General features: G+C 42.1%; 1 protein-coding gene across 1 annotated transcript in view; it reads left to right on the top strand.

The window, feature by feature from the left end:
- Window positions 1–13364, top strand: part of TENM2 (teneurin transmembrane protein 2) — a 1250894-nt gene that overhangs the window by 1089333 nt on the left and 148197 nt on the right. Inside the window, exons 21-22 of the mRNA XM_030212543.1 lie at window positions 3152–3306; window positions 7160–8034. Coding sequence (XP_030068403.1) covers window positions 3152–3306; window positions 7160–8034 — 1030 coding nt within the window. The remainder of the gene's footprint in view (window positions 1–3151; window positions 3307–7159; window positions 8035–13364) is intronic.

Below are 13364 nucleotides of genomic sequence, written 5' to 3'. Positions count from 1 at the left end.
CAATGCTTAGTATGGTGTCAGGATAGTCATGTATAATAGAATTTAAAATAATACAAGGAAAAATATTATGCACATGCTGCTATTAATTAAACAAAAGTCCATGCTATGTTAGCCATTCTGTAAACTAAAAATAAAGTTCATTTAGATTGTAAATTTGTAACAAGTCACCTAGGTTAAAAGTGCAGAAAGGACCTATTTTTTGGCCTGCTTACAAAAAGGTTAATCACCTGGGCGCCCAGATTCCATTTTACAATACTAATTCAACCCTGTATCAGTGTACCTAAAATCTAGGGGGTCAATATTCAGTATTTTACTGACTGTCACTGGCATTATTTCTGGAAATTTAGTGCTGGGCCCTGTCTGGCCTTTGGCATTGAATTTCCGGTTTTGCAGAGCCAGCTAACACATAGCTGGTTAAGTCCAATATTCAGAACTTAACCAACTATGGGTTACCACGTAAAGATAGGCCTGACTTTTATATGGTCCTATTTATGCGACTAATCTGGCCGATTAAGTGCTGAATATCGGCACTTAACTGGCCATATTAGCCGCATAAATAGGACCACATAAAAGTCAATCCTGTCTTTATGTGGTAACCCATAGTTGGTCACCAAGTGGTGACTCTGTCCCCAGAATGCCTCCAAAATAGCCAGTTTTGAGATAGATGCTAACTGGAGGTTTTCAGCCATGCTCATCGATTAAGTGCCACTGAAAATGCCTGGTTAGCCACAAATAGGGTGATTTAAGTGGCCTGTTAAATCACTTTGAATATTAACCCATATGTGCCTGCAGTTACACCATCCATAGACCTGAGTTAACTGTAGGCCCCCATATTTGCGGAGACAAAAAAGAAGACAATAAAAATAAAATGGTTGCTGCCTTTGCTCTCCCTTCCCCCCCCCCCCCCCCCCCCCCCCCCCCACACACACACACACAGTGCACTGTCACCTTGCCCTCTGGTTCTTAACATTTCTTAGTATCTTCTAAACTGCTGCTCATGCAGGCATCAGACGTGCACCCTATAATCCTCCAGGAAGATATTTTCTTCATACAAGCAGGCACAAACAGAGAAGGTTTTACTCTGAGAGGGAGAGGCTTCACGGCTTGGGGTTTTAGCCATGCTGTTTTGCAGGGTGGGTTAATCCAGCCCCTGAAATCAGCCACATTCCCTCCCTCTCTCTCTCTCCTCCCCCATTTACCCTCTCTCTCTTGCTCCCTTTATCCAGCATTGTCCTGTTTCTCTGTCTTCCCATCCCATCCATCCACCACCTCTCCTTTTTCTCTCTTCTCCCCTCTCTCCCACTCACCCTGTTGCTGTTTTCCAGGTTGGGCCATATCATTTTTACAAGCAAAGATGCGCAGGACCATTTTCCTGCATGTGCTGCCATAGCTGAGATGCTCCTGGCAGCGCATACACAGGAAAATGGTCCCAGGTATCTTTGCTTGTAAAAATAATACCCGACCCGAGAAAACAGTAACAGGGTGAGCGGAAGGGAGGGGGGAAGAGAGAGAGAGAAGACATGATGGGGAGAGGGGGAAGAGAGACAAAGAGGCATATCGCCTACCTGGGAAGAACCAGGCACAGGCGGGAGGAAACCCAGACAAATGGTAAAAATCACCAAAACCGCCCAGACACCCGAGAGTCACCTGAAAAGGAGGACATGTTCAAGGAAACCCGGACATATGGTAACCCAATACAGACAAGTACATTGACACGCACAGCTGGTGCTTAAATGTGGATGCCCAGTTACAGAACTGCTCTTACAATGCGGATGTAAATATGAGCACCCAGCTACTGCTCCTCCCTCCCTCTCTCAAACTCTTGTCTTTGATGCTGTAATCCACAAAAAAATGTATGTATGTATTTATTTATTATATACTGCCTGCAAGCCCAAAAATTATTGAAGCAGCGCAGTTTTGTTAATCTTCATGTGACCCCCAGATGATGATGAAAAACACAATAGCACCTCTCTCATCACCATCCTCCTTCCCCCACTGATACAAAGCATGGCAGCAGCACAGAGCTCCCACATACCAGTCAACACAAAGCCCAGGCAATAGCAAACAGCAGAGGTGCTCCAGAGATGGAGAAGACAACCATGGATTTGCCACATGCAATTTATTATTTAATGACCCAACAGCCAAGTTTCGACAGAATGCCTTCATCAGGGGTCAACAGGCTCTCGAATGATGAAAAATAGCAAATGGCAAGTAGAGATACACTTCCATAAATTAATAAGAAACCCACTAAAGCATGTACATTTAGGCTAGCTTGCTCAATGCAAACTAGAAATGAAAGTGAAACATTTTCCAAGAAAAAAACAAACACTACAGTGCCGGAAATCACAGTTAACAGGTGAGAGATTGTGTGAGCAGCTAGCTGTTTTCAAACCTGGTTTAATTCCAGAGTGTGCAATTTTTTTTTTAGGACATTGTAGCAGTAGAAATAGTAGAAACATCAAATTAATAAGACAGTTACCCTAGACTACACTTTGCAGAAAAGCAATTTAATTCATCTTCTATAGCCTTTTTAAAGCAGAGAGCTCCTGCTTTTGTTAAAGTTAAGGGTTACCGATCAATGAGTGACATAGACCGGCTGGTGTGTGTAAGAGCTGCAGTGAGTCAGTGCTGTCTTCCTCACATGTATGACGGGAAGACTGTACCTCTCCTCTCTCTCCCCCCCCCCCCAATCCGTGCCTGCTGTCTCCATCTTAAGACTCAGGTTTATCCGAGGACATGCGGGCAATTGTTCAATCCCCCCCCCCCCCCCCCCGGCGTTCTGGGCATGCGCTCAAGAGCTGTGTTTAACACACAACTCTTGAGCACATGTGCCAGACACTATCCCCCTCCGAACTCCCTAATGCTCAATGCTATGAATGCACTTATATTTGCATCTCCTTAGCATTGAGCATTAAGGAGTTGTCCTGGCGCTCTGTTCCTGCACTATTTCTCCGGCGCTGTTCAGTACAGCGAGAATTACAAAGCTTAATTGGCTCCCTCTTTTACGATCTTCTGTCCTGATAGGCTCATCACCACCAGTGAGCAGTGCAGCAAAGAGAGAGAGAGAGAGCAGAAATCAGCTCGTGCACTGCACAATAGAAATAAGTTTGACAATAAAGCATTATTGCTATTTGTGACTTGCTTTCCACAGGCATCGCAGTGGATAAGAATGGGCTCATGTATTTTGTTGATGCTACTATGATTCGAAAAGTTGATCAGAATGGAATCATTTCAACTCTTCTGGGATCAAATGAGCTAGCGGCAGGACGACCACTAAGCTGTGACTCCAGCATGGATGTCACCCAGGTAAAAACATCTACACTCCACTCCCCATCCTTACTACAATTAGGAATGCTTCAGCTCTGAATCTCTCCCCTCCCCCCATAACATATCATACTGGAGGCAATTTTCAAAAGCTACTCAGGATCTAAATTAAGTTCCTAAATGTTTGTTGCTTAAATTTAGCTATATTTTTTAGCCAAAGTTAGAATTAGAATTCTCTGGCTAAGGCAGCACCAAAATTCAGTTCCTTAAAAAATTACCCAAGCAGTATTTAGCCTGCAGTGGTCAGCATTAATGTAAGTCAGTATTTTTTGCCCTCTGCTGACTGGACAGCTAGATGGAGTGGAGCAGTAGCCTTGTGGTTAGTGCAATGGCCTGAAAACCTGGGGAACTGTGTTTGATTCCTTCTACTGTTCCTTATGACTCTGGGCAAGTCACTTAACCCTTCATTGCTCCAGGTACAAAATAAGTATTTGATTGTAACCACAGAAGGTGGTACCACCCCCTAGATACCACTGTTGGATATCAGCAGTACCCTGAAGACTCAGCTTCCAGACCTCTAGGTGCCCAGATTTACATCTGCAATCCATTTGTCTCAATGTAGAAGCTAATTTACAAAACTGTGAAAAGGTATGTGAATAGTATACACAGTAGGCACAATTAACCTCAATGATGTTTAGTAATTTCAGTGTACTACAAGGCTGTATCACAGTTTAGTAAACAGACCATCTCTGTTAAATGCTTGATGCTGAAATTTAGTGCCAAGGAAGCAATTTGTAAGTGAGAGCTTCCATTAGGCACCCCGATTCAGCATGAGGAGAGTCTATTCTTTAATGGCATCTGGGCACCCAGATCCCTTTATAGAACACTAACATAACCCAGCATTGGTGAGCCTAACATATGCAGGTAAGGGAGAAAGTTATCAAACTGCATTAGGACGATAACCTAAGTTATTTGCCTTTTAATATGACAAATGTAAATCACTTTCTTTGTACCATAGAAAGGCAGTATACCAAATTCATGACCCTATATCCTTTACTTAAAGGCCACTAACACAGTTGTCTTGCCCTAATGTAGCACTATTTAAGTCACCATAAGTTGCATAGTTATGAGATGCAAAACATTTGCCCTTATATAGAAACTTGACCCCTGGTGGTAATACCACAACACTCTTGCTAGGGGTTGCGGTCACCATTTTGGATGATGGTGTAAAGCGAGAGCAGAGGAAACTGGGGATTACTCCTATCCAAAGCACTGGACACCAGGGATTCTACAATAGTAGGTCCAGGGGCCCTTCAGAAATGTGAGAGGAGATGGGATTTAATGCCTTTGGTTGTGGGGGTGGGGGGTTCTAATGGGGGTGGGGAGACCAGGTTTTGAGGATGGCTGGAAGTTTCACTTTCGAGGGAGGGGGGTCCTTCATTTGGGGTTATGGCCCTAGATGAGCTTAAGCTTGGGGCAGGGCGCTCTAGCCACCTCTTCCAGTTATTTATGTTTTTATTTATTTATTTATTTGCTGCATTTGTATCCTACATTTTCCCACCTCTTTGCAGGCTCAATGTGGCTTACATTATGCTGTAATGGCAATTGCCATTTCCGGAATGAGAAATACAGAGTATTATTGCATTTAAAGTACAGAAAATATAAAATAAATTAGAAGTAAATAAGTAAACAGTTCATTTCAGGCAGAAGAAATCAAGGGGTGATATATAACGTTCAATAGTGACAATGTGATTGAAGTGAACAAATAAAAATAAAAAACAAATAAAAAGAGAGTTAGAGATCCCGGCCCCTTTAAGAGACAGCACAGCAACATCAGGCCACAGCTTGACAGCCCGATGCTGCTGGGTCAGTTGAATAACACTGCATGTGAAGTTGCTCACAAGCAGCACTGTTTGTTTACTATCAGAGTCAGCAACCTGTGCTCCTGGGAAACTGCAGATTGGTGACTCCCATGGTATATCAAGGTGTGGTGAAAGCCTGGTTTTTACCCCACTTTGATAACTTCCCTCCTAAATGCAGCAAGAGTAAGCTACATGCGTAACTGAGAGCCCTGCCCTTGCTCCGCCCACATGCACACTTCTTTTGCAAATGCATGCTATAGAACTTATGCATACCATCTAGTGCACTTATGCAGGAAAGTCTTACATGTACAAATGCCAAGGGGTCGTTAACCATGAGCGCCTAGTTCAAGAATTGCCCTTAATCCCCCGGTTTCGATATATGGTACCCAAATTTGGGCACCGATCCAAGATGCGCACTCAACTTAATTGGATACTGAGCCATTAACGAGCAACAATTGGACGCTAACAACCAAGTACTCATATTAATTGGCACAATTAGTGTTTGCACATGCATCTGGTGGTGCACTATTCTATAATGCTGGGCACCCAAACTCATGACGTGCAACCCCCAAAGGGGCATGACCATGGAGGGAGCATGGGTGGCTCAAAGGTGTTCCAAAAAATTGGGTGCAGTGTTACAGAATTTTAGGCATCTGTTCTCAACTTGTGCACCAGGATTTACACAAGGTTCCAAAGTTGGGCACCAGAATCCGCTGTAAGCACTATTCCGTAAAGGGCGTATGGCCTTTATAAAATAGCACTTAGTGCCAATTTTTTCTGACACTGCATTTTGAGCACAATTTATAGAATTCCCCCCCCCCAAAGTGTAAATATGCACACTGCCCAAACCCTGCCCATGTGAACACTACCTGAATAGTACACACCGCTGAATATTGGCGCATACTTTCAGAATAGCTCAAAGTCAAAAAATGCTCATTTACATGCAGATATGTTCACATACAGGCAGAAATTACTAGAATACTGCCATTTATGCTCAAATTTGCCACTTCAATATAGGCGGCGCCTTAAACAAACAATTACCCCCTAAGAGGATAAGTTTTATAGCACGTCACCTAGCTTAAGAGGGTAACAAAACAGCTAATTTTGTCCTATTGTATAAAGACACAGAGGCGTCTCTAGGTCTTTATGGAATACACCAGAGGAGCTGGTAAAAATCACAGCTAGACTGAAACCGCAGATATATACATCAACTCAAGAGCTGATATAAATATACACGCATACAATCTGCAAGATCATACATAATTTTTAAAGAATGTACGTATCTTGTGGCTCTGCCATTACACATACCTACCTATATGTGTGTTGTGTAAAATACATCCTGTTTTGTCACTGTGTATTCTGTTACACACATACCCTGTTGGATAATTGTATTTTTAAAAAAACAACATTTTACATGTAGAAAAGGTTTATAAAAATATTCCTTTAACTCCTTTGAAGACTGACCCCATTGTCTCCATGTTGCAATAGTAAGAGTGAATATTTACCTCGTATTAACAACTCAAGAGATACTGCTAGCATTAGAGAAGTCCTTTAGTCCCAAGGAAGCTTCAGAGAATGCTGAGCAGACCTATGTCTCAGAGCCAATACACAGTGACATATTTTACAAGAAACATCCAGGTTGCAGAGTACATTTAGAACTGATTACTTTTCTACATGGCTTTATTTGATTTTATGCTGCAGTAAGCAATGATTGCTACAATTTATATTATCATATTTTCCTCACTCTTCCTAACTGGTATATGGTGTGGTGTTACGCTGTATGAATATTGTTCTTGGTCCGAGAATTACAGACGTACAGCTGTTTGCAAACTCCATGAGAGAAGGGGGAAGGGTAGTTACTAATGTGCATTTAAGGTATCATTTTTGCCTTTGAACAAACAAAAAGAGGTAAAATAATGCATTGTTTTACTGTAATGCATGTTATTTGTAGTCATTGATAAGAGACGTAACAAGTACTAAACAATTAAAAGCCTGTGATCTGTGAAACTGAAGGCTGAATTTTGTAATTTCAGGTGCGACTGGAATGGCCAACAGACCTTGCTGTCAATCCCATGGACAACTCACTTTATGTGTTGGAGAACAACGTTGTTTTACAAATCACAGAAAACCATCAAGTTCAAATCATAGCTGGACGCCCTATGCACTGCCAGGTCCCTGGCATAGACTACTCTCTTAGTAAACTGGCAATCCATTCTGCTCTAGAGTCTGCCAGTGCAATTGCTATCTCCCATACAGGGATCCTGTATATTGCTGAAACAGATGAAAAGAGAATTAATCGTCTCCGCCAAGTAACAACCAATGGAGAGATCTCTCTTTTAGCAGGGGCGGCTTCTGACTGTGACTGCAAAGATGATGCCAACTGCAACTGTTACTCCGGAGATGATGGCTTTGCTACTGATGCCATCTTAAATTGCCCATCATCACTAGCTGTGGCCCCAGATGGCACGATCTACATAGCTGACCTTGGAAATTTTCGTATTAGAGCTGTGAACCAAAATAAGCCTGTTCTTAGTGCCACCAACCAGTATGAGGTTGCATCACCGGGGGAGCAGGAGCTGTACGTTTTCAATGCCAATGGAATTCATCAATACACCATAAGCCTTGTCACTGGAGAATATTTGTACAATTTCACCTACAGTGCTGAGAATGATCTTGTAGAGGTGGTCGACAACAATGGTAACTCTTTAAAAATCCGACGGGATGCTAATGGTACACCTCGCCATTTCCTGATGCCCGATAATCAGATTCTCACTCTGACTGTTAATACAAATGGTGGCCTTAAGATGGTGTCTACCCAGAATCTCGAACTGGCACTGATGACTTATGATGGAAGCACTGGTCTCTTGGCCACAAAAAGCGATGAAACTGGATGGACAACATTTTACGAGTAAGAGGCATTTGGGGGAGGTTTACCATGAAATGAAAACTACTGTGCATTTTTCTCTAAATTGATATTTTAACTACTTAACACTTCTCTTATAGTTGCAAAACTATATTTTACAGAAGCATTACATCACCAAGAGTTATGCAATGAGTCACATGAATTGGTGAAATTATGACATTTCCTACTTGATGAATGTGGCCAATCACCAGTTGCAGTAGTCACAATCACCACAAAAATTTATGAGGGCTCCAAAAATGTGCTGTGCGTAACACTGGTTAAAGTAGGTGTGGCACAGATTTCAGAATCTGCAGCAGTACTGCTATTTCTCACAATGCTGAGTACTAACTTTACTGCTGATATCAGAATTCTAATGGCAAATACTCCTCTGATAAATAATAGATGTGCAGAGTCATAAAGCCCCACACATACATATGGTACTAAGACTGGTTATACAAACATGGGAATCTTATTAGTGTGGTTCAAGAGATCAATAGGCAAGGGCAATAGGAAAACTGATCTATTACTGCTTTTGTATAATTTTTCATTAATGGACATTTAGCTGCTTTGAGAAAATTGGGAGCAAAATTGGATTAGGAGCAAATCAGACAAGACCCTGAACTTTGTGGAGGCCTTATATGTTTCTAATGTGGTGCAGTGTAGAGAAACATAGAACAGCAGTGCAGATAAATATCAAAACAAAAACTGAAGCTTGACTATCAGGTTTTGAAACTAGCAGTACAGTATTTCAGTATTTTACCACATTTTGTGAGTTCATCACACTGTAAAAACCTCTGTGAATCCAAATGTGGCCACTTGGCCAACAAATTTCTGTTAATTTCAAGATCTAATAAGAACAAAAACATTATTTTGCCAGTAATATAATTCAGCTTAACTGAAATTCATACATCATATTCCTTTATATAAACAAATGTTTTAATTAAAACATGAACTGCAGGAGCCATACTGGAGGCAAGTCTATAAAGGGTACTAAAAATCAGGTGCCCAAAATCTAGTGCTGATAGTTTTCCATAACATCAGCTGGGCACCCAGATTCCATTATAGAATAAAGTCTACGTTGGCATTTGGGCACCAATACTTATACCTTGGAAATGTTGGCACCTAAGTGCGCAATGTACAGTATTCTAAAAGTGTGGTGCTTAACTGTGTGACCCGCCTATGCCCCGCCCACATGTTCGCCCCCTTTGTATTTTCGCACGACTTATAGAATAGTGCCTACGAGGCACCTAACTGCCATTTATGCCCATATTGGTGCCTAATTGCCATTTATACCCCCTATTTGGGTGTCTAACTGCTGTTTACCCTTATTTGGGCATCTAACTGCCATTTACCCCCTTTGGGCGCCTAATTACCATTTATTCCCCTCCCCCCACCATTTGGGTGCCTGTTGTTTACCCCCATTTGGGCACCAAATTGCCATTTACCCCCCCCCCCCCCATTTGGGCATCTAACTGCCATTCCCCTCATTTGGGCGTCTACTTTCCATTTATCCCTCCCCTCGTTTGGGTGCCTAACTGCTGCATGAGCACCTAAAGATAGACGTCTAACTTGTGGTGCACTATATGAAATTAGGGGGATTATGTACAGTCAGATAGATAATCTAGCTTCGCTTACATAAGAACATACATAAGAGTAGCCATACTGGGTCAGACCAATGGTCCATCTAGCCCATTATCCTGTTTTCCAAACAGTGGCCAAGCCAAGTCACAAGTACCTGGCAGAAACCCAAATCGTGGCAACATTCCATACTACAAATCCCAGGGCAAGCAGTTGCTTCCCATGTCTGTCTCAATAGCAGACTATGCACTTTTCCTCCAGGAATTTGTCCAAACCTTTTTTAAAACCCAGATACACTAACTGCTGTTACCACATCCTCCAGCAAAGAGTTCCAGAGCTTAACTATTCATTGAGTGAAAAAATAATTCCTCCTATTTGTTTTAAAAGTATTTTCATGTAACTTCCTCGAGTGTCTCATAGTCTTTGTACTTTTGGAATGAGTAAAAACATCGATTTACTTTTACTCGTTCTATATCACTCAGGATTTTGTAGACCTCAATCATATCTCCCCTCTTTTCCAAGCTGAAGAGCCCTAACCTCTTTAGCCTTTCCTCATACAAGAACAGATCCATCCCCAGGTCTTTCCCTCTGTGAACTGGCCACAGCATTCACAGCCCCTGGGGAAGGAACCTGAATCATTGTTTGATGATGACACAAACGCCCGGATACTATATATGGCATTCAAATCTGGGCGCTGAAATTTGCACATGGATGGAAGATGAGCATGCAAATTACTTAACAATCCATTAGCTAACAATAAATTAATGTTAATTATTGCAGTTAATTGGCATTAATTAGATTTTGTGTGCACATCTACCTGCACGCTGTTCTGTAACCCCCATGTACCTAATTCTTCTAGTGTGTACCTCAAAAGAAGTCATGACCATATATGTGATAGATGTGTTCTAAAATTTTGCCCAAATGGCAAGAGTTGGGTGCTGGCATTTACACCACTTGTCAGCTGGACATGGTAGTGGACACTAAACACTATTATATAAATAGCACTTAACTCGGACCGCATGCTCCATGCTGATTTTTTTTTTGGCATTCAAATGTGGGCGAAAGAATGGGAGCAGAGTCAGGCTCTTCACAACAGACCAAAGAGGCTGAGTATGAATAACAAATTTTAATATATGACTTAACATGGTACTACATTTCATTTTTCAAAGACTCTTAAAATGCTGGTGCCTGTAGGCAGAACTGGGGAGTGGTGTGGAGGGGAGGTTTCTTCCCCTAGAGCATAGTCCTAAATCAAGCAGAAGCCCAGTTATTTGGCACTATCAAAATCTGGTGCCCTAGTTAGTTACCTTGCCAAAATCTGAGCCTGGATTCGCAGATGCCTTTGATAGTGTTGAATTGCTGCTTTCAGTCAAAAAGATAGAGGAAGCGAGGACCTCTGCTGATCATTTACTAATTCTGCTCCCCAACTGCAATGCTTCTCACTTGCATAGCACTTCTGCTCTGCTGACATGACTTAATTGTCTAATTAGTTACATTATTGATGTGCAGGAAATGAGCGGTTCATTAAACTAGTTGATAAAATTCCATTAAGCATCTCTGACTTTTGTGAAATTACCTTCAGACAAATCATTCAGCACTTCTGATGACAACAGTAACACTCTTTGATACAGTTTGGGGCAACACGAACCTATCTCATGAATATGCATGATGCTGATCTTTCTCTGACACCTGAAAACCATATTTCCCAACTTGTTAACAGCATCCCAACTGGAGACTAGGAGAATACATTTTCCCTGAAAATAAATTTTTCTAACTAGCATACTCAAAGCATTGCTTAGCTTCAAATGTTATCCACATACATTGGAGCCGACTCTGTGGGTGCTGTGGGTGCTTGAGCACCCCCAATATTGAGAAAATTCCCTTTATGTGTCCAGGGAGAGGTTATTTCCATTGGGATTAGCACCCCCAATAATTTTGAAAAGTTGGCTCCTATGTCCACATATACACAGCGCAAAACTAAATACTTATACTTGCCATACATTCATGACTTGCTGCCAAGTGCCACAGTAGGTATTGGGCATGAGTTTCTTTATGTGGTCTTTATGTATATATTAGTAAAACATGCCTGTTTCTGGAGGAAATGAAACGGGCGCTAGCAAGGTTTTCCTCCCGAACCCCCCCCCTACCCACCCCTTCGGCGTTGTGAAGCCACTGACCGCCATTGCTCCGCACCTCATCAACGCACGCCACCTTCATCCACTGACGCCATTGCTCCGCCCTCGATCTTTGACGCCATTGCTCCGCCCTCGACGTCATCACGTTTGATGCGAGGGCGGGGCCCAGACACAGTGATTTCGGTGGCTTCACCACCACGAACCCTTCGAACCCGAAGGAAGTGCCCGCAGGAAGTGACACTGACGTCAGTGTCCTCAGAACATTGAGGGTGAGTTTTATTATATAGGATATTTATGTTTCATGTTTTTTAATGCACAGATAAAGAATAAAAGGGGAAGTAACTAAGCTGCAGTAAAATATGACTTTTCATTGCAGTTTAGTTTATTGCAGCAATTACTAGCCTGCAGTAAAGCAATACCGCATGTTAGTGACTCCTGCTGTAAAGCAAAAAAACAACTTGTGATCAATCTCACAAGGTCTATTATTCTGCTTCCTGCAGTTCACCCTTATTTGGCAATCTGACCCCCTAGCTATAGTACCATGAAACTACTGTTAGGGGGCCAAGGCACCACTTTGAACCCACAGGGGCAGGAGCAACTGGAATCACTTGTGTCCCATAACCCCAATATTGAAGTACCATGACCTACTGGCTGCAATGCAGTTGGAGGACTCCTGCTGAGCTTAGAGAGAACAGTGATAATGAGGGCAACTGCTCCTAATCCCTCCTATAGAGTGCGACCCAGAAAGAGCTCATCTACAAAATCTATATGTTCCTGGGAGGAGCTGTAAATCCCAATGTTGATCTCGCTGGTCATAGACATTGGTTCCCCTTCTGAAATGGGAAATACATGTTGCATTTTTTGGTCCTGTCCTACTTCCCCTCAAATCACACCTCATTACCACAGCTCTTTAAAAAAGGGTTTTCAACATTTATTCAATATACACATGTATATTGTAAATTGCAAATAGGGCTTTTAAACTAAGGACCAGAGTATTATTTCAGCCATCCACCCCATTTTTAGCTTTCATTATTTAAAGATTATTAATAGGGCACAGGTTTGATTTAATATTGCATAAGTCAGAGAATCAAAGATTGAAAAAATTCATAAGCTTGGCTTCCCCTACTCCAGAATGGTGAGGTACATGACAGAGTGATGACATCACTCATGTTCCACATTTACAGTAAAAGCAGCGTCAGCTTGAAATCACCTCAGAAAAGCCTTGATTTGCACTTCTACCATGTTGGAATGATGAGCCCCATCTCCCTACATCACCTAAAGCTGAGAACAAAATAATCTCCAGCTGCCATACACATACTTCAGGCATGCCACCAAAAAAGGGTACATCTATGACACATTTCCTCACGTGTCAACATGGATTTATAAATTCTATTGTCAAGGAAGTTAGTGTAATTTACTGATTAGTATAACAAAGTGCTAGCACCTTTATGGATCTGGGGATGACCTGGCAGGAGTCCCCTTTGGGCAGGCGTCATTGGTCCCTGAATGGTTGATGCCTGGTGCCTCCACCTGAGGAAGAAAGGTGTTAGCAGTTAGAATTTCCTTCCTTTTCCCCCAGGAAAATATGTGACTGTGAACAAGGCTGGCTGACAGTATTTACAG

Source organism: Microcaecilia unicolor, chromosome 8 (genome assembly GCF_901765095.1).
Source record: "Microcaecilia unicolor chromosome 8, aMicUni1.1, whole genome shotgun sequence".
Classification (NCBI taxonomy): domain Eukaryota; kingdom Metazoa; phylum Chordata; class Amphibia; order Gymnophiona; family Siphonopidae; genus Microcaecilia; species Microcaecilia unicolor.
Note: the sequence above shows the minus strand (reverse complement) of the source record. Positions and strands in the feature narration are given on the sequence as shown.